Source organism: Schistocerca cancellata, chromosome 9, assembly GCF_023864275.1.
Source record: "Schistocerca cancellata isolate TAMUIC-IGC-003103 chromosome 9, iqSchCanc2.1, whole genome shotgun sequence".
Lineage (NCBI taxonomy): Eukaryota > Metazoa > Arthropoda > Insecta > Orthoptera > Acrididae > Schistocerca > Schistocerca cancellata.
In genome coordinates, this window is record NC_064634.1 from 24,649,661 (window position 1) to 24,672,905 (window position 23,245).

General features: G+C 37.7%; 1 protein-coding gene across 3 annotated transcripts in view; it reads left to right on the top strand.

Moving 5' to 3' along the window:
* Nucleotides 1-23,245, top strand: part of LOC126100717 (acetyl-CoA carboxylase) — a 444,288-nt gene that overhangs the window by 370,781 nt on the left and 50,262 nt on the right. For all 3 annotated transcript variants that reach the window (XM_049911338.1, XM_049911337.1, XM_049911336.1), the window contains exons 21-24: nt 5,287-5,405; nt 13,057-13,348; nt 17,976-18,133; nt 22,674-22,854. In XM_049911338.1, coding sequence (XP_049767295.1) covers nt 5,287-5,405; nt 13,057-13,348; nt 17,976-18,133; nt 22,674-22,854 — 750 coding nt within the window. The remainder of the gene's footprint in view (nt 1-5,286; nt 5,406-13,056; nt 13,349-17,975; nt 18,134-22,673; nt 22,855-23,245) is intronic.

Below are 23,245 nucleotides of genomic sequence, written 5' to 3' on the forward strand. Positions count from 1 at the left end.
TATCTGAATAACTACTGCAACATGCTTCGAGTTGAACCTGCTTTCTGTGCTCAAGCCTTGGTCTCTCTCTCTCTCTCTCTCTCTCTCTCTCTCTCTCTCTCTCTCTCTCTCTCCCCCTCCCATCCATCCATTACTAAATGGATGATTCCTTGATGCTTCATTGTATTCCCTATTCTTTAGTCAATCTGCACCATAAATTACTTTTTGTCCCAGTTTGATTAAGTGCATCTTCATTAGTTACTCAGTCTGACCTCGGGTGTTGTGCACTCTTCTGTAGCACCACTCTATAAAATCTTGTATTGTTTTCTGGCCTGAACCTTTTATTTTCTATGTTTCACTTCCATACAAGGCTACAGAGTGGACAGTGTCTTGAAAGGAGGTTATAAGATGAAAATCAACAAAAGCAAAACGAGGAAAATGTAATGTAGTCGAATTAAATCGGGTGATGCTGAGGGAATTAGATTAGGGAATGAGCGACTTAATTTAGTAAATGAGTTTTGCTATTTGGGGAGCAAAATAACTAACTGTGTTACAGAACACAGCATGTCATTCTCAATGGAGAGAAGTCTTCCGAAGTAAAAGTGATTTCAGGTGTGCCGCAGGGGAGTGTTGTAGGACCATTGCTGTTTGCATTATCTATAAATGACCTTGTGGATAACATCAGAAGTTCACTGAGGCTTTTTGTGGATGATGCGGTGGTATATCGAGAGGTTGGAACAATGGAAAATTGTACTGAAATGCAGGAGGATCTGCAATGAATTGACGCATGGTGCAGGGAATGGCAATTGAATGTCAATGTAGACAAGTGTAATGTGCTGCGAATACATAGAAAGAAAGATCCTTTATCATTTAGCTACAATATAGTAGGTCAGTAACTGGAAGCAGTTAATTCCATAAATTATCTGGGAGTAGGCATTAGGAGTGATTTAAAATGGAATGATCATATAAAGTTGATCGTCGGTAAAGCAGATGCCAGACTGAGACTCATTGGGAGAGTGCTACGGAAATTCAATCCAAAAACAAAGGAAGTAGGTTACAGTACACTTGTTCGCCCACTGCTTGAATATTCCTCACCAGTGTGGGATCCGTACCAGATAGGGTTGAAAGAGAAGATAGAGAAGATCCAATGGAGAGTGGCGTGCTTCGTTACAGGATCATTTGGTAATCGTGAAAGCATTACAGAGATGATAGATAAACTCCAGTGGAAGACTTTGCAGGAGAGATGCTCAGTAGCTCGGTAAGGGCTTTTGTGGAAGTTTCGAGAACATACCTTCACCGAGGAGTCAAGCAGTATATTGCTCCCTCCTACGTATATCTCGCAAAGAGACCATGAGGGTAAAGTCAGAGAGATTATAGCCCACACAGAGGCATACCGACACTTTCTTTCCATGAACAATACGAGACTGGAATAGAAGGGAGAACCGCTAGAGGTACTCAAAGTACCCTCCGCCACACACCGCCAGGTGGCTTGCGGAGTATGGATGTACATGTAGATGTAGATGTAATGATGGTCGAAGTAGGAAGGATACAAAATGTAGACTGACAGTGGCAAGGAAAGCGTTTCTAAAAAAGAGAAATTTGTTAGCATCGAGTATAGATTTAAGTGTCAGGAAGTTGTTTCTGAAAGTATTTGTATGGAGTGTAGCCATGTATGGAAGTGAAACATGGATGATAAATAGTTTGGACAAGAAGAGAATAGAAGCTTTCGAAATGTGGTGCTACAGAAGAATGCTGAAGATTAGATGGATAGATCACATAACTAATGAGGAAGTACTGAATAGAATTGGGGAGAAGAGGAGTTTGTGGCACAACTTGACTAGAAGAAGAGATCGGTTGGTAGGACATGTTCTGAGGCATCAAGGGATCACCAATTTGGTATTGGAGGGTAGCATGGAGGGTAAAAATCGTAGAGGGAGACCAAGAGATGAATACTATAAGCAGATTCAGAAGGATGTAGGTTGCAGTAGGTAGTGGGAGATGAAGCAGTTTGCACAGGATAGAGTAGCATGGAGAGCTGCATCAAACCAGTCTCTGGATTGAAGACCACAACGGTATACTTCAGAGAGAGAAATTCGGATTAGATTACTAACACTTAAAATTATATTCATTGTTAAAAAATACCTCTTTTTAAGAAGCACTTTTCTTGCTATTGCTAGTCTGCTTTTCACATCCTCTTTACTTTGCTGCTAAGAGAACAAAACTTATCTATTACTTCTAATGCTTCATTTCCTAACGTAATTCTCTCTGTGTCACTTGATTTGGTGCAATTTAACTAAACTCCGGTACCATTGATTTACTTTTGTTCATAGTTATCCAATATCCTCTTTCAAGACACACTTCGTTCTGTTCATCTGCCCTTCCAAGTCCTTCGACAGAATTACAATGTTGCCAACATACCTCAAAGTTTTTATGTCTTCTGCTTGAGACTTAACCACTTTCCAAATTTCTCCATGGTTTCCTTTATGGCTATTTTGGAAGAAGTATTTGAAATAGAACTTCAGAAACTAGTTTGGTGTTTACAACTAAATGGTGAGTCATTAACCTTTGAAAATTTTAAAAACATGGTTTTGAGTAAACTTTGTTGAATAAATTTGGATGTCCCATAACCATTGTAAATACGTATCATATTTCTTCACAGCATGTAAAAGTGTTTGAAGAAAGGATCTGGTGATTACTCCGTCATGAGAAGTAGAGTTTTTAGTGGTAATACTTGTGTTATATGACAGAAATTTGTGCAACTTAAAAGTAATTTAAAATGTTTAAACTTCTATTCTCTAATTAAATGGGTCATCAATTTTCTGTTTGGATTATAAAATATGTCTCTCTCCTCCATCTGATACAGTATGAAAACACATGATGACATCTGAGTGAGTGATTTTGCATCTGAATTTGTTAGCTATCATCTCAGTGTATTTCACTTCTGTTGTGTTGAAATCCATTTGGTACTTAGTGTGTCTGCCCAATAGATTGCGCCAGGTCATATTGAACTTATTTCTTACTAAGTGCACACACACACACACACACACACACACACACACACACACTCTCTCTCTCTCTCTCTCTCTCTCTCTCTCTCTCTCTTTCTTTATGTTATAAAGACAGTTGCTAGCCACTAATTTGAAGACTTTTTTCTCAACACATTTTCTTTCTCCATGCCATTTCTGGTTTTGAGCTTTAGTTAATAATAAGTTGACTGCATTACAAGATAAACTGCTAATCAGACATTGGTTGTTTTGTTTGCTATGATGGCAGTGAACATGGCTGATACCAGACAAAACAAAACAACTAACATCTGATTAGCAGTTCATCTCATAATGCAGCCATCTGATGGTGAATGAAAGTTTGAAACCAGTAATGGCAGGGAAAAATAAATGTCTTCAGGGGATTGGGGGATCCCAATAGGTCTTTAAATTAGTTGTGGTTAGGTGTTTCTATAACGTAGTTTATAATACAGCTACGAATTCTCACAGTGTCAGCTACTGACAAAGTAGCTGTTCATAAGTGTGCCCATAATTTTTAATACATTATGTAATCAGTGGCAACCAGGCACGCACTAGTTCCCGTAATTTTAGTTTTGTGTCATACTGGGTTAGAAATGTTATTTGTTACTTCAAAAACTTTAGCTTCTTTATGCAACATTGATTCAACAACTGTACATAAAGGTCAGCTTTCTGTAAAAGTAATCGTCAAAGAAACCACCACACACACACACACACACACACACACACACACACACACACACACACACACACACACACACACGTGCGAGCGCGCGCTCCCCACCCCGCATGATTGAATGGCCAGTGCGAAATGTGACTTCTTTAAAACTAGACTGTTTTATTTGTTTCTACAAATAAACAGAATTAAAGTGTGCACCAATACTGAAGTGGCAGTTGTGTACTGCACATGTGCACAGGTGACAAGGGAGCGGCTACAATGAATTGTGATTTTTTGGTGTCCATGGATTGGGCAAGCAGATTTAAGACACCTAGGTTGGGATGGGGATATGGGAGTGAAGGTATCCTTCACAATGATGAGATGCATGGTCAGAACACACATAACCAAGCTTTTGGACAAAGTCTTATCCCTAAACTTCCATTAAAAAAAAAGAAAAGAAAATCCACTGCTACATTGAGTACATTGTGCATGTGCTGTAGCCCATATTCAGTACCATAAAATGATACAGAAATCAAATTTTGGATTTAAAATTCTTGGAAATAACCTTTCTTCTGAGTGACGATCCTGCATCCTAATATTGTGTTTCATGTAGAGCAGACAGTGCTTAATGATGTCTGAGTGTCTTAGCTACTACAGTTAGTTGTGAAGCTCATAGTTTTTTGCATGTTACCTGCAGTATCTCTTCTGCTGATATAATTGATTTATTTTTCACAAAATAAATTTGTTAATCCAAGGATCTATATTTTAAAAAGGTTCTGTACCACTGAAATTTCCGACTAACACTTCCCTTGTCAGACAATGTGCAAACCATAGATCAGGTATTTCTATGAACGCGTGATTGGTGCCTTGAGATATTGTTATGGAAGTCAGTGTGAATTGATCTTTTGTAGCTACCAAGGCCCAGGGATCATTCATTGGTGCTTCCCTTCAAAAATGCACTGAAAAATGCAAAATCTCTATTTTCTTTACTTCATATAAATATAATACTGGAAAGGAATGCGTTACAAAGGCACCAGAAATCTTGATGATTTTCAGTTTCACGTGGCCAGAGAAAAGTCTTGTTGAGCCATGTTGTCACAACCACCAGTTGAATATATCCTGAAAGACAGTTTGATCAGCATGCCACACACCTAACTAGAGTCTACACGACAAGGAAATCTCATCTGTATTCATACAACGAGACAGACAATTGGGACAGTTATCAGAATATTTGATGTGGAAAAATAAACATTTTTTTTGGACTGATATACACAAATTTGTTTAACATGAAAATATGCCGAGATAACTTCCAATTTGACCTTTTATAATTGTGCTCTGTGCGTGGCACTCCAAGGTCATTGAAGGCCTATATATTTCTTTTTATGAGCACACTCGTGCAGCCCCCCCCCCCCCCCCCCCCCCCCACACACACACACACACACACACACACACACACACACACACACACACACACACACACACACAGAGAGAGAGAGAGAGAGAGAGAGAGAGAGAGAGAGAGAGAGAGAGAGAGAGAGAGAGAGAGATCGTATGCGATAGTATAACATTTTATTTTTTTATTTGTGGAAATAACTTATGTGAAAAATTTATGATTTTCTCTTGTTGTAGGTTTATGTTCGCAGAGCCTACATATCCTATGAAGTGACATCACTGCAACTGTTAGAGCTTTCTGATGAGATCAGTTTAGTACACTTTCAGTTCCTGCTACCATCCTCTCATCCCAACAGGTAAAACTGAATGCTTTACGCTCCTAATTTACCTAAAGCATGATTTTTTGGTAATTTGTAAATTATATGTTGAGTAGGAGGGAGACACTAAAAATACAAATGCTATGCTTATTTAATAAATGTATGATATTGGTTTAAAAAGATGACTATACAAGAGATAAATAGAAAAACCACTTGAGTGATACCCACCAAGAAAGGGTACTGAGTTGGCCTAAAACAACACACTCATAGCATAGTTCTCAAGTTTTGGAATTTTAAGAGTTTACACTGTGAGAAGAGAAATCTGTTGATGATGCAAGTCTTATTCGGAAAGTAATGTTAGATTTCTTATAAAACATAAACTATCACAGATTTTTTTTCAAAAAAACTGTTATTATTTAATTCCTTATATTTTTCTATTTTTCATCTTGGTTTCCATATTTGTTTAAAATTTTGTCATAACATTCTACAAGCTTTTGTATTCCTAAGTCACAGATGTTTGCAGGGTGTGAGGATAACCATTCTTTAACTGCTTCTTTCACCTCGTCATCTGTTGTGAAGCACTTGCCGGTGAGAAACTCCTTTATGTAGCAGACCAAGTGAAAATCGCTCATTGGCAAGTCTGGACTGTACAGCGTGTGGACAGTCACTTCTCATCCAAAAGACCTGATCAGATTTTGGGTGTGAATGGCAGAACGGGGTCTGACATTGTCATGTAGCAACAAAACACCAGATGTTAGAGGGCCATGTTGCTTTTTATGTATTGCATGGCAAAGTTTAGTTATGGTAGTGCAGAAAGCAGGTGCACGTATTGTTGTCCATTGGTGCATAAACTCGACTGACAAGACTCCATGTGCATTCCAAAACATAGTTGAGAATGTTTGCTTGGCCTTGACTTTGACTGGTGATATCATATGACACCATTTCACTGACTGATATTTAAACTCTGGTATTGTGTGAGAAACCCGTGTCCCCTGCGACAGTGTTCTCTAAAAATTGATTACCTTTCTTATGATATCAGTAAAAAATAAGAGCACAAGCCATTCTCTCCATTTTGTGTTTCTCAGTAAGCTGTCTGGGAGCCCAACTTGCACACAATTTGTGAAACTGAAACTTATCAGAGACAGTTTTGTGAAAAGTTGTTCTACCCTCATTGGGTAATTCCAGTGCTCAAGTTGAAATTGAGAATCGTCAGTCTTCACAAATCTTTTTGGCCACAGCATTAACCAAATCTTCTGAGATCACTGATGGTCAGCTTGATCACAATTTGTCATGGGCATCTTCCCATCTCTCCTTGAAAGCTCTCATGAACTTACACACTTTGGTTGGGCCATACAACACACATACCTGCCAGTGAATTTCCACTTAGCAACATTTCTTACTCTCAGAAACCAAATCACTGGCTATTTAACAGTCGGCAGACTGATCAGTTGTTTTAAACATTTTTAACCGACATGTAAACACTGCATCAGTACCAATGCAAATGGCATCATTTGAGGAGCAAGGTGTGCTGGGAGTCGGTGTGAATGTGCACTTAAGTGTATGCTTGACCATAGCCGACTAGTACGCTCTTAACGGCCTCGGCACTCCATTTCTCTGCTTGTTACACCGTCTAGTTCAGCCAGCTGCTACGGAGCACTGCCTGCTGACTGTTCAGGTGTTTTAGCAGAGAAGGGTATCTGCTTCAGTGAAACTGGCAAAACCATTTACACACTGGAGCACAAAGAAGTAACATATGGTTTCGCCAATTCTGTTTATTGTCAAAAAAAAAAAAAAAAAAAAAAAAAAAACTACAACTTCTCTATAAAGTAGATTAAATCAGTTTTTATTGGTATCCTACGTATATGTGTGTGACACTGATTGTCTGCATGTCACACTGTGTGGTGTTACACACACAGCACCTTTAGGTTAAGTGGTTTGGTGGTTTGGAGTTCAAGAACTGTGGTTTTTCATAAGCTTCTGTGGTGAATGAAGCTATCTGCTTCAGCACAATTGGTAAGAAATATTTGCACGTAAGGACACTAAGAAGTTTTGAGTGATTTTCCCCACTGTTACAACATAAGCAAGCTGCTTTTTCTAGTTCTGGCATTATATACATTTCCAAATGTTTTCTCACACCATTAATTCGAAAATACGGTAGAGCACTTGCCACAAAATCTGATGCAGTATTTAGCAGATTCACGAAGGGCATTGACGGGTAAGTCAAGCTGTTTTCTGTGATGTTATGGGAATATATTAGATACATTAAGGAAAATTTGTGCGGACTGGTTAAAATCTGAAGTTCGCAGGATGAACAGGATATTTCATATAATACTTTCCTTATGACACATCCACTGACGTACACCATTGATGATAATTTAACAGTATTAAGCTGTATATATAAAAAAGATATATAAAACTCATTATTAGCATGCGTAGGTTAAAAAAAAAAAAGTCAAACTTGGCAAAAGTGAGTTACATAGGGAGAAAATTTTACTTTCTAAGGAGGATATACTGGATTGCTCTAATAATGGTAGGAGCATAAGAGAGTTTTAATAAACACAAAGACTGATGTTGCATTTCACACATGGGAGCTTGTATCTGGGTAATATGAGCTGGCAACTGCTCTTTCTCTTTATTTACCTCGTGACTATTGGGTGTTGATGGTTTTGCATATGAATTTCTCCATACTGGAAGTGCTTTTTCGTCCGTGTCTGTATTGGTACCCAAAGTCACTGATAACAAACCTGTTTTCAAAATTCTTTTCATACTAAAAGTCACTGTTCTGCAATCCAACATGTCGTTACTGCCGGCTGTTTGCTGCAGTCCACTGAAGAACATTTCTACACAGTTGCTGCTAAAACTGTGTGAGGACAAAGTGAAAGCCATTATTTAGCATATATTTTATGCACTCAATTGTTGAGGTAAATGTTAGTTTTTATTGCTTCATATATTTCATTACTTAGGAATTACTTCTCAGATCTAGTGCTTTCATTTTTAATAGTGTCTAGGTACAGTAGGAATTGATTTTGTAGCCATTCTAGCCTTTCATCATCAACTGAAAGTTATTGCTTTCTGCCATCATTGCGAATTCGTGTATGACGTGATGTATTGCTAACATCATGAAGTGTATACCATTTTAACACATGCCCCATGTATTTTCTCGTAGCTCCTGAAGAAATGAAATCCAAAGCTTTCTCGTGAATGTGACTATTGTCTTTAAGCTTTAGTGCAGAAATTATTTCTGGCGAAAATGCCTGCTTAGCACGCTTAACGTTCATTTTTTATAAGTTAGTGGGATCAATGTGCTTCGTAGAAAGAAAAGTGACAGGTTTTATAATTTCTGAAGCTTGTAGTTTGTACAGCTGTTTCACGTATTTTCCAGAAATCACTCCCTCGCCATCAAACATAGCTCTTTCTAAAAAGAGAGATCTCAGATTCTTTAAAATGTGACACTGATCGAAAGTTAGAAACAGCGGCCGTTCAGTTTTCTGGACATGACACTCTGATATAGTGATTTACTTCCGCACAACTTTTCATCATTTTGATGTTTGTTTTATGATTATCTGTTACAATGCGAAGCACAAAAAAACCACATTGTTTGGTCTTGTGAATCAAAGACAACATAAGTTTATATAGTTGTGCACCAGAAAGTTGTTTAGTGAAAAAATATGCTGCTGGCAACCTGAATTTAGTTGAAAGTCCACTTATCATGAAACATAACAAGCGATTAGCCAGAATTGGTAATTTTCTTTGCCCACATTATTTTGACTCGCTACCATTTTCAAGATGCTGCTCCTGCACTGCATCTTGTTCTTGGAAGAATGCATCTAATTTCCTGTCCTACTGGAGTTGTTGCTTAAATGATATTTCATCAATTACTAAGCGACATAGCATCTCTGCCTTGTTTAGACAGGTAGCTTCTGCTTCCAACTTTGACTTTATCAGAGGTGTAACTGCTGTCTCCTGTGAAATATCACCAACAAACCGAGAAAGAGTACGGTCACTGGGCAATTTTAGCACAAAATCTCTGGCATATTTTAACCTTTGGGTGAGCAGTGTTGCAAAGTGACGCACTGTTTTATTACATTTTTGCCCCATTGCGGCAATTTTTTATCTTATTTTTTATTTGCACTAGGAAAAATTCAGTTTTAAAAGTCTTACTTTCTTGTGATAATGACCCCAGGGTTTTATGATACTCATTATTTTCATATATCTAAAAACAAAGATGATGTGACTTACCAAACGAAAGCACTGGCACGTCGATAGACACACAAACAAACACAAACATACACACAAAATTCTAGCTTTCGCAACCAACGGTTGCCTCATCAGGAAAGAGGGAAGGAGAGGGAAAGACGAAAGGATTTGGGTTTTAAGGGAGAGGGTAAGAAGTCATTCCAATCCCGTGAGCGGAAAGACTTACCTTAGGGTGAAAAAAGGACGGGTACACACACACACACACACACACACACACACACACACACACACACACACACACACACACACAGATATATATACAGACACAAGCAGACAATATGTCTGATTTCTCGAAGTAACTTCATGCCTAATACACGGACAAACTCATCAGTAGTTTGCAGTGAACATTTTATGGAGGCAGATTATAAATCAAGTTCCAAGATAAAGATTCTCGAAACAGTTAGAATTCCTAGCAGATTTCCTGACTATCCTCCCCATAAAATTCCCATCTGCTAGGAATTCTAACTGTTTTGAGAATCTTTATCTTGGAACTTGATTTATAATCTGCCTCCATAAAATGTTCACTGCAAACTACTGATGAGTTTGTCCGTGTATTAGGCATGAAGGTAAGTCTTTCCACTCCCGGGATTGGAATGACTCCTTACCCTCTCCCTTAAAACCCAAATCCTTTCGTCTTTCCCTCTCCTTCCCTCTTTCCTGACGAGGCAACCGTTGGTTGCGAAAGCTAGAATTTTGTGTGTATGTTTGTGTCTGTTTGTGTGTCTATCGACGTGCCAGCCCTTTCGTTTGGTAAGTCACATCATCTTTGTTTTTAGATATATTTTTTCATAGTGTGAAAGTCGTTTTGATAGCACGCAGATGTTACGTTCCTGCCTTTTCAATCTGCTCTTTAGTCTCCATGCCTTAGTTTTCTGTGACCTTAGTTCTTTTTCTAAGAGTTTCAGTCTGGAAAGCACATTGTCTTCTGTCTGAACTCCAGCTGATGTGACTTCATTTGATGGAATGTTTGTGCAGGTTTCTTGCCCAGAGTCTGCACGTCGTTTGTGTTTACGGTATATCTGATTATTTGGAGGCTTCTTTTCAACTTGTCGTCTCGATATTACAGTTATGGGAATTTTATGGGGTGGATAATCAGGAAATCTGCTAGGAATTCTAACTGTTTTGAGACTCTTTATCTTGGAACTTGATTTATAATCTGCCTCCATAAAATGTTCACTGCAAACTACTGACGAGTTTGTCCGTGTATTAAGCATGAAGTTACTTCGAGAAATCAGTCTTGGCCACGTTTGCCTTAGGTCATTATAAATCGAAAACTCGTGGTTGATGCCAACTGTTTTTACTCCTTCGTTTTTGCAGAATGGTACGCAGCAGTATGGCATCTGTAAAAAAATTACTGATTTTCAGACTATTATACATCGCAGAAGTGTAGTAGCAACATACTTTTATTTCAAATATTTCTACCTATCGGCAACATGTACAACTGTAGTAGGAGTGGAAATACTACAAAATTTTTAATATTATATGCTTTATGTATTAGTTACTGTACCTTGGTTAAAAGATGACTTCAGTCAGATGATAATCTTCAGAAACAATAATGCAGCAAACCACTATTCACAGACAGATAACATCACCCACTGTTCACAGCCTACACAAGCACATGTAATTTTAGCAACAACAGTTCCTCAGTACAGTCCGATAATGCCTTTGCATAGCGTACTATTAGGCTGGGAACAGTTGGCCAGTGGCACCGTGTGCAGCAACTGTGGGAACTTCCACAGACATGCTAAATCCCATTAGATTCTGCAAAGTGCCAAGGCTGTTAACAGCATACTACTGGGCTGTGGATTGACATTTGATTATTTACAGTTACTAGGACCTTTATTCCTGAACTAAGTTAGAAAAATATCATTAATTGACAAATAGAAAACATGTTTTCATTTTAACAAGCTAACAGCCATGTATTTTGCATTTCAGCTAGATATCTGGAACCTTCGTGTCGGTTACTTATTCTAATTCATTGCTGACTCCTTGCCATTATTCGAATTTTTGCTCTCAGATAAAAAAAACCTCTTTGAACTTAACATTCCATGTCAGCTGCTGTTTTCTGTGTCCTTAGGACACAACTTCATGTGGTTCAATTATGTCATTGGTAATTGATCTAATTGTGTCACATCTGATACTGATTCCCTTTGTTTTAGCACACTAAAGTCTTTCAAACTTAAAAAAGTTCATTTTTATCCTACGATTATACTCCATTTAAATTTTCGAGATCTGTGCCACCTTGACATGATATTAACAACATTATGAAAAGCATAAATTGCTACTCATTGTAAAGATGACACAGTGAGTTGGCAGACAGACACAACAAAAAGACTGAGCTTTCGGCCAGTATTGTTAATATTCCAACCTGGAATTACCATTGTTTAACATATTTTAAGTTATACTCTCACTTCTTTTGCACAAGTTCGTTTACAAAATGGATTTTGACACTAAAAATGCTATGAGACACCATGATTCTCAGCGGATTAAAAAATATCCCATCCGGTTGGGGATGTTTATTTTGTGTTAGTATTTTATTAATCAGAGTAAAAACTCAACCTGTGTTAAAGTTAAAAATTTTTAGTTACTGCAGCCAATTTAGCAACCCTGCCCCCTTTGCAGTTTGTCATTTATGCAATATTGTTATCTAAGGAAAGGTCAACGACTCAGTCTTATCTACTGTTGTGTCAGATGTACCTCAAACACAAAACAATTTGGATGCAAGTATGTGATCACTAACTCCATAAGTAACTAGTCTTATTTTAGTAAATGAACTCTAGAGATCATAAGCAGAATCTCATTTCCAGTTGCTGCCATTGAAGTATAAATAAGAAAATTTCAGTTGTGGTAGAGGCGTGTATTGAAACCATGCTCCATATTATTATTATTATTATTATTATTGTTATTGTTATTGTTATTAACATTGTTATTGAGTATTACTCAGTACTGCATTGCTGTATAACACTGAAACAGGCTTTGGTCTACTTCAGACAGCAGCTATAACAATAATAATTTACAACATGGAAGCTTTAGCTGATTGGTGACAGATTTATTAATATGTATGGGATAACTTTCCACACTGAAATAGTTATTTCAGATGAACATTACCTTGAAACTGCCATTAAAGCGTAGAATATTATCTTTCCCAGGTATCACAAGCTATCTTGCTTGTTGTAATAAATACCAACATCTCTACAGGAACAGAACTCGTGTGATAATATTACCTGAAGAGTCAAGCTATTGTGGCAGGATACAGTACTTAGCAACATTCAGTGAATTCCTGTTGATTCTGAAGTAGTACTTTTTCCAAATATTTGACAATTTATTGTCCTTTTATGCACTTGTGTGCATTAATTACTTTTATATTTTGTGACTAGTAATGAATTTTTCTAGTTTTGCAGCATTGGCACAAATTTATTGTTTGTTTTTCCAGGATTGCAAGATACACTACAGAAGCACAGGATGTGGAACTGTCTGCTGTTGCTCCAACTGCAACCTGGCAGCGAACTGGTTGCATGGCTGCATTTGAGACTTTTGAGCAATTTGAACAACATGCAGATGAGATGTTAGATTTAATTGAAGACTTTGCTTCACCAGCTACTGTCTCTGCGAGAGTGCTGGATGCACTTGAAAGTGGTGGCAGTGAGTCGCGTGTTTCTACCAGCATAAACATCAGCATGTCTCTTGGAGACAATAGGGCAAATAGTCAAGATCTAGAAGACAGGGTAAGCACGCACTTTTACAAGAGGAAAAAGCTAATTTATTCTTATTGTTGCATAGGAGTTACCTCTACGAATATATTTATGGAGGGATTTCTTGTAATCCTAAGTTGACTATCATTTTCTTTGGCAATTTTTTATTACTTTATCTTCCTATTATGATTTTGTAAACATCTGAGGCACTGTGATTACTGCTTCACAGTACATTTATACCCTCATGAATTTTGTTGTAAATAATCCACTGCAGGTCAAAAGGAACAATGATGTACATAATTACAATACCAGAAGGAAAAATGACATTCATTAATCCACATTAAGGTTTTCTTTAGCACAAAAAGTGCTGCACAATGTGGCAGCTAAAATTTTGGATAACTTACCCAATAATATAAAATGTCTGATATACAAAGAAGTAAAATTTGAAAACAAACTGAAAAAGTTCTTCTTAACAACTCCTTCCATTCTGTAGGAGAATTTCTATTATTGTGATTGTAAAAGTGGCAGGTAGGAATTACTAACTCACATCTATATATATATATATATATATATATATATATATATATATATATATATATATATATATATATATATATATATATATGATGATGATGATGATGATAAAACTTATAAATGTTTAGCATATAGCCATATTTAGAAATTAATTTGTGATGTGACTGTAAAATTATTCGTTCCACATTGTTATGATTTATCGTGCAAATGATCCTTGCTAGATGAAACTAACTGTTACCCACATGTATTTGTTTTTGGCTACTTATTGCCTCTCCTTTCTCATCATTACTACCAGTGGAGTCACTGCTAGTAATCAGTTCTTGTCTTCTGTTGTTGCATGAGTTAAAGACTCATCTCCATAAAGTAAGTACAGTAGATGGCCAATAATCGAACCCTGTTGGACGCACTTGTAATTTTTCTCCATGAAAATGATGTGGTGTCCCTCTTTGTGGTATTCGAACCACCAGGGTAACTTTCTGCATTCTGTTTCTTAAATAAGAAGTAAATGAGGCATTTGCTGAACAGTTTATTTCAAAAAACTTCTGTTATAGAGTATTAATATTATGAAGAGGGAAGTTGCTACTCGCCATATAGCGGAGATGCTGAGTTCCAGATAGGCACAGCGAAAAGGCTTCACAAATAAGCTTTCGGCCAATGAGGCCTTTGTCAGAAATAGACGGGGCATGCACACACACACACACACACACACACACACACACACACACACACACACACACACACACACACACAAATGCAAACGCAACTCTCACACCCAACTGGAGTCTCTGGCAGCTGAAGTCACACTTGGCCGCCGCCTTCAGCTGCAGAGACTCTAGACGTATGTGTGTGTGTGTGTGTGTGTGTGTGTGTGTGTGTGTGTGTGTGTGTGTGTGTGTGTGTGTGTGTGTATTTTTGACAAAGGCCTCATTGATCGGAAGCTTATTTGTGACAGTATTTCTGTTGTGCCTATCTGGAACTCGGCATCTCCGCTATATGGCAAGTAGCAACTTCACTTTTCATAATATTGTTGCTCTCCATCCTGGATTCTCCATTGTTTGGTCATAGAGTATTATAATTTCACAATTAAATGCCTTCAACAAACAGCAGAAAACCCCAACTGGTGATATTTTATTGTTTAAAGAGTTTGTTGTGAGCTCGATTTATGTATAAATAACTAATTCAGTAGAGTGGCCCTTTTAAAATACAGACTATTTGTTAAACAGTGGAAAGTCCTGGATGGAGCGATGTCAATATTATGAAAAAGATAGTTGCTATTCATCACTTTTGTTGTGCCTATCTGAAACTATTTGCTAAGTATCCCAGTATTGCATAAGTTGGAGACAATCCTTGAGTTGATTAACTTCTCAAAAATTTTGGAAAAAGGAAGGAAGATTAGGGTTTGACGTCCCATCAATGTCGAGGTCATAAGTCATGGAGCACATGTTCAGAACATTACAGGGATGGGGAAGGAAAATGGCTGTGTCCTTTGAATAGAACCATCCTGGCTTTTGCCTGGAGCGATTTAGGGAAATCACGGAAAATGCAAACTGAGATGGCCAGACACAGATTTGACTTGTCCTACTGAAAGCAAGTTGGGTGAGGTAACAACTTCATCACCTTGTTATAACAGATAAAGTAAGGGCAGTATTATGAAAAAGACAGATTGCTACTCACCATGTTGTGGAGTTGTTGAGTCGCAGACAGGCACAACAAAGACTGCTACACAAGTAAGTTTCAGCCAAAAGAACTCCTTCTGGAGTACACACACACACATACACACACACAAACCACTGTCTCTAATTGCAGAGGCTGGACTGCTATACCTCAGTGGCAATATGTGTATGAGTCTTGTTTGTGTGAATGCATGTGTGTTGCTATTCAATGTATCCGCTATATGGTGAGTAGCCTTTTCATAATACTTTCATTAATCCTGGATTTCCATTTGTGTCATAAATTAAGTTGTTTAATTAACTCATTTGCTTTATTTTTTACCCCCATTAATAAAGCAAGTTGATGTCACTTTTCTCTTTATTATTGTAAGATGAATTGGGAATCTGTGTCAATCTAATTTCCTTTAATGCTATCTGAATTTGACCTATCAGTGTCTCACCTGATGCCAATAACTACAGAGCCACGTCACCACCACAGCTCTCTTTCAAGAGCACTGACAAGGCACGTGTTTACAGGCAACAGTCCAATGAATATCACCTGAACAACTCATTGCGCTAGCGCTGACCTCTTGTGGTGATTCTGACAACTTTTCAAACCATCCTCATATTATATCTAAAAACAAAGATGATGTGACTTACAAAATGAAAGTGCTGGCAGGTCGACAGACACACAAACGAACACAAACATACACACAAAATTCAAGCTTTCGCAACAAACTGTTGCCTCATCAGGAAAGAGGGAAGGAGAGGGAAAGACGAAAGGATGTGGGTTTTAAGGGAGAGGGTAAGGAGTCATTCCAGTCCCGGGAGCGGAAAGACTTACCTTAGGGGGAAAAAAAGGACGGGTACACACTGTCTCTCGCGCTCGCGCGCGCGCGCACACATATCCATCCACACATATACAGACACAACCAGACATATTTAAAGACATCCTCATATTATGCCATAATAAAGAACACAACATGAGATAATACAGTAGTGATATTCTGAGAAAATTTACATCACAAAAACCTCACCAAAAAGCTTACTATCAGGTTGGGGCCTACTTCATTGTGAATCTGTACATACGAAAGTGCACTTTAAGCCAGATTATGCATTTTAGTATGGTTTATGAAATTCTGATGCTCTTAGAGTATTCTCTGATATCCTGTTTCTGTTAGGACATAATGTAAGTTCTCTTATTGCTTTATATGTACGTACGAACATAGGGGCTTCCTACATCACGAGCTGTAATGCCTGTTTTATGGTGCTCCCTGGCAACTGCTGAAACGAACCTATTTCTAACAGGTAATGGGAATGAGGGTTTTGAAAAGCATTACTTTCAAAGTAAAATTTCTCTTACACAAAATGAATTATGTTACGTTTGAGAATGTGTGATGAATTTCTTAAATCACAGATTGTTTGACTCTCATTTAAAATTTAACACTTTGGGGACCAGACACTTGGAAGAATTTCGAGCCCAGAGAACCAGAAGTTTATGTCATTATTAAAATTTTACTGGGACATTTGTGTGGTATATTTTTAAGTGTAACATGTGTAAAAGAAGATTAATATTATAAGTGAAAGCTTAACTTTTCTTGTAGCTTATTAACCTTCGATACCAATGTCATGTGACAAAGATTAGCTTTTCTTGTAACTACACCATGCATATTAATTTAAACCATTAACTTTTCCTGTTTGTGTGTTTGCACTACTTAACAGTGATGTTGCTATTGGCTAACTACATCACGTGCCGTATGCTCTGAATATCTGCTGCTATTGCCTGGCAAGATCACGTGATGAGCTATGATTGGCTTACAAAATCACATTGCAATCTCTATTTCAATGTTTCAGAAATGAATCTGCTGTTTTTGGTGGAATTTGAATATATACTTTCACAATACAAAAATATGCAGTGTACAATAATACGAAAATATGCAGCATACATGATGCTGCACATCGGAGATCTTTCAAAAATGTGGGTTTTTTCCCCCTTACATGCCGGGAAGTTCGATAACAGTTTATAAAACCTTAGCCATTGAAAGGGCTGATGACATTTAAAATTCCGAGTGAAAGTATACTGACACTTAAAACAAACAAAAAAGTGAATTTTCACCTGGGGAAAAAACTGTATTTTTTTAAGTGGGAAATTCGGGAAAAATCTGGGAAAGTTTTTCCTTGTCAGCATATACATTCTGTTTATTGCTTACTTGCTGTCTATTACTCTGTTTCATATACTACTTATACAATCAGAAATATTAAATGATACAGTGCACGGACATCTGTGCTCAAAGAACTCTTGCATGTTTCACTTCACTTAGCAATTTTCTACTGTGTTACAGTATAATAAAGTAGATTTTAAAATTTGCTGTGCAGTGTTTTATACAGTGGTGTGTTACAGCATTGTTGTACAGTAATAATGTTAAAATATCGATTGGCATTGATTTGCAATGAAATATGTTGTATGGTATTTATAGCTGGTGGAGCCAATTCATATAATTAATGTTGGAGTTAAGGATAGAGGAGACACAGATGATGCAACATTGAGCAGAAGATTTGGAGACTTTTGTGCCAGACACATAGACGAGCTCAAACGAAGAGGGATCCGTCGAATAACATTCCTTGTGCTCATCAGGCAAGTGCAGTAAATGTGTACTTGTGTATGTATAAAACTTGCAGTACAAGAAATGCTGTTTTCATATATATTGAAGGAACATTTCACAGAACTTGGCAAATATAATTTATCTAAGAAGAAAAAATTTGGTTGTTTTACCTCTCATTCGTGTTGTTCAATACAAATATTTTGTTGTTGTCATGGTCATGCAGAAGTCACTGTAAAATTACAAGGGGATAGATGACCGGCCAATACTTACCTTCGGGAGGCAAAATTACTTGTGATGGACATGTAAAGTAGAAAAGCCTATTGTAGCTTTCAGAAATATTAGTTCCTACCTCAGGGAGGGATATGTTACGGAAGCAAAGGCGGTCGGGTTCTCTGACCTCAGGATGAGAGTGACCGACTTGTTGTGAGGATGAGGGGAAACAAAGATAAATGGAGAGATGTCAGAGGTCAAAGACAGTACATGGGATGAGCCAAAAAGGGCTTTACAACTTTGGAAGAATATGGAAATTTATTGAGATAACTTACCGAATCTGGAGATACGTCATTTTGTTGCAAAAAACATCAAATTTGATTCACATAATGCATCAGTAACCCATTCCATCACCAGAAGTGTAGCATAGTGCACAGTTAAAGTGGCTGCTTTCACTGGTGTGGAATGTGCTCGTTGTGTGTTTTGGTTTCATGAAATGAACTCTGCAGAAACTGTTTGGTGTAAATTTTGCACTGAATATGCTAAGGAGCCTCCAGGCAGGTCTACAATTTACTCTTGACCAAAGAACTTTGTTGAGACAGGTTGTTCACTGAGACATAATAAATCACCAGATCTCCTGCATTTTGATGATTCCACAAAAATCAATGAGGCGTGCATCTCATGAAACTGCCATTCCGCAAAAGACTTTGTGGCAAGTACTGCATAGACATTTACATGTTGAACCATACAGATTCACAATGGCACAGCACAACAATGATTCAGGTAAGGTTGCTCGTGGGGGAATTCTGTGCAGAAATGCTGTATTGGATAGAGGATGATGAGACAGTCCTGAACACATCTTCAGTGATGAGTCAACATTTAATGTCAGTGGCTTGGTGAACACCACACAACCGCAGAATATGAAGCAGCGAAAATCCACATGCAATCCTGGAACATGCTCGTGACAGCCCCAAAGTTAGTGTGTTTTGTGCCTTTAGCAAATTGAAAGGGTATGGCCATTTCTTCTTCATGGAGAAGACTGTCACTGTTGTTGTGTACCTGGATATGCTTGAAAACTTTTTAATTCCACAAATCGATGAAGATAATGAGATGGGATGGTTTACTACCAGCAGGACAGTGCACCACCTAATGTCCTAATGGAAGTTAAAGATTTCCTCGGTAATCACTTGCCATGTCGGTGGATTGACCACAAAAGGCCAATCACAAGGCCACCTTGCTCCCCAGACTTAACACTTCTGGGGTTCCATTAAAGACAATTTAGCTGACCTGAAAAATTTAATCTACGCTGCCGTTGCACAAGCTACGCACAGTTGGCTATGCACAGTTGGCTGCAGCAAGTGAGAGAAGAAACTGATTGTGGTGCAGCAAACATCCCGCCCCCAAATATTAGTCACTCTGAACCAAAATGACACATGACAGTTTTATTTGATACTTGAGGTTATTTGCTATAAAACGACACATCTGCTGATTCTGTATGTTATCTGAATGAATTTCTATGTCATTCCAAAGTTGCATAAAGCTTTTTGACTCACCCGGTATTGGCAATCCTCAATCCAGAGACAATAGGAGGACAGAATGAGAAGGAAAGGTGGATTAAGTGTAAGAAAAACGAGAAGTGAACTGTTTATTGAATAGTGCAGTTAAGAATTAAGAGGAAAGTGGAAAAGGAACCAGGGCAAACCAGAGATTTGGGGGGGGGGGGGGGGGGGGATAGGATTCCAGTAATTTATTTCCTTTTTACAGTGGGACAATAACTTCACATGTAAAATTTTCTGAAGAAAGTATCAATATCTAAAAGAAATAGTGCATTTTCTTAACATATGCCAAGAAGTATCTGGTTTGCAATTCTTTTCAGAAATAGTGAAATACTTGGAATGTTTTTTGCATGCTTCATTTTGTACATAGGTATGTAGCTCGACACTGCCATTTCATGTAAGTTTTCACAGTTAAATCTTGAATAGAATTTATTGTTTAAAGGAATAACCTAAATGATGATATATTGGAACAATTTGATAAATTAATAAGAAGTGTTTTCTGAGAGCATTAACAGGATTCTATAAAGAATTTGGCAGTAACCTTTCATTTTCTGAATGTGTGCCTAGCCTGACCATCTTCAGATTTCCTGTTTGGCGGGTTAACTACTCAGTACGTGTAAGTGAAGGTTTAAGCTCTAGCATACATCTAAGGTTACATATCAAGAGCCATATTACTGTCGTATTACTCGTTCAAGTGAGCATGCAATATTGAAATTTATAGACTGCTGTTTCATATAGAAAGCACTGAACATTTTTTTAGTTTTAGCATTTCATCGCTGATTGAGACAAAAGTTTTCGTGTTTCAAGATTTCAAAGCTCGTATTTCGGTTACAAGTCATACATACCATTAACATAAAATTAAAATTGCATGTTAATGTCATTTGCAAATACGAATTTTTATCTGATATTATTTACATGTATATGAAAATTTTCGGAATTAAGTTTCAACTAATTTTTGATTGATTAATTGGATTCTTTTGCATCATTTTTATTTCTGTGTAATTGTTGATCATACATACAGCAGTAGTAATAAAGTTTTAATTATCTCCACTTTTATCAGCGGGCTGAGCCCTTTTGTCTTGGCTCCTGTAGCAGCATGCTGTAGTACTGTGGTGTGGGAATTTCATTGTGTGCCAGGATTGCAGGTATATACCTGCAAAGAAACTAAAAAATAATTACGTGTCTGTGTTTTTTCAAACTGATGATAAAAACTTTGACTACCTCCGTGTATTACTAACTTCAACTTATGGTACTGTATAGAAGGAGCATTCAATAAGTAATACAACACATTTTTTCTGAAAGCAGGTTGGTTTTATTCAGAATTACAATACACCATGTTATTCCCCACTCTTTTGGCTACAAAACCCTCTTTTTCAACGTAATCTCCATTCAGTGTGACAGCCTTATGTCACTTTACTGTGAGGGCCTGCATCCCTGCATGGTAACACTCTTCTTGTCAACATTGGAACCCACGTCTTGCTGTATCAATAACATGCCTATCATTCGTGTACTGCTTCCTGTGTCGTGCATCCTTCATTGCACCAAATAGTCGGAAGTCGAAAGTGTGAGATCCGGGCTGTAGGGTGGATGAGAAAGAACTGTCCAGTGAAGTTTCGTGAGCAGGCTTGTCAGAGCTCGGACTGTTACAGAGAAAGAGAAGTTCGTTTGCATTTTTGTGACAATGAACGTGCCGAATTTGTTTCTTCATTTTCCCGAGGGTAGCACAGTACACTTCGGAGTTGAGTGTGCACCGTGGGGGAGGACATTAAATGGAATAACCCCTTCGGTGTCCCAGAAGACTTTACTGGCTGAGAGTGTGGCTTCAAACTTTTTCTTCCAGGGAGAGGACGTGTGATGCGACTCCAAGTATTGCCGTTTTTTTCCTGTTCAAATTGATGAACCCATATTTCATTGCACGCGATGATACTCGACAAACAACCGCCACGATCTGCCTTACAATGTGTAAGCAATTCTGCATAGATGGTCCTTCGTTGCCTTTTATGATCTTCTGTTAGGTAGTGAGGAAGCCGACAGGCACACGCATGTGCGTAACTCAACTGGTAATGAGAGTGCAGTGATGAGTATGATGGTGATTCATCAATCACCTCAAATTCTGACATTTGGGAGATTAGACAGGTTCGTGCGACCTGTTTGTGAAGAAGACAGGTGACTTGCCTAATGACTCGACATACTTTTGTTCACCATCACGTTTCCGTAGACTTTCTGCACTGGTTTTCTGGCAAAGAAACTCAGTTACAGATGCCATTTTGAAAGTTACAACTAGCGCCACCACCTGTCAGAATTTGATGAAACTGCAGGGGCTGAAGCACGAGTATTTCGTGATGTTCCACGACAAATTCTGCATTCTGATACTGAAATTGGCTGAGAAAAAAAAAGTGTTGCGTTTCTTATTGGACTTGCCTCGTTTGTAGAAAATGGTACAAATGAGTTGTGGATAAAATTTTAGAATTCATTTGTTGACCTCAGAAAAGGGACAGGTTTATGTTTAAAGTAAAATAATTTTTCAGTAGTGTTTTCAAAAATATTAATGTAGGTAAGCTTGCTGTTCAACTAAAATAAATGTTGTCATTAGAAATAATTTTCTGCTAGAATTTCGTAATATAAAATGCCAAACACTGTGCAATTTCTGTAGTAGCCATATTTAGCAAGATCAGTGATCATCGTGGCAGCATATTTGGCATTTGTTATGACTACAGTTATTAGTTTATTATTAATAGTGATCAAAATAACAGCTTTTAAGTTGATGAAACCGTATCATTTAATTCACTGAATTCTATCTTTTCAGGCGCCAGTTTCCTAAGTTCTTCACTTACCGGTATCGTGATAACTATTCAGAAGATCGCATTTATCGACATTTAGAGCCCGCCATGGCATTCCAATTAGAACTCAACAGAATGCGTACCTATGACTTGGAAGCCCTTCCTACATCAAATCAAAGGATGCATCTGTATCTTGGAAAGGCAAAGGTAAAAAATCAATAGTTTCTTTATTACTGAAGTTGATGGTAACTTTGTTGTTGTTGTTATTCACCAAAAGATGGTTGTTTATGTACATGTTGTACGAAAAGCAGAAGTGGTAAGCAAGCTGATAGCTTCAGGGTGGTGAGCACTGACCAGGAGTAAGTGGAACTAAAATAGTAAGTTACTAGGAGAGAAGGCAATTGGCAACTTCCAGTCGATAGTACTGAACTAAAGGAGTAAATTACTCCAGGAGTAAATTTTTATTTATTTCCTAAGTAAATTTATTTACTCCTTTACTGGTGGTGAACACCATTGGAGAGTTCGCTACTATGTTAGCAAATTAAGGAGGAAATAAGACAAAAATTTACTACTAGGCAGTAGTAGGAATAAAGTAAGA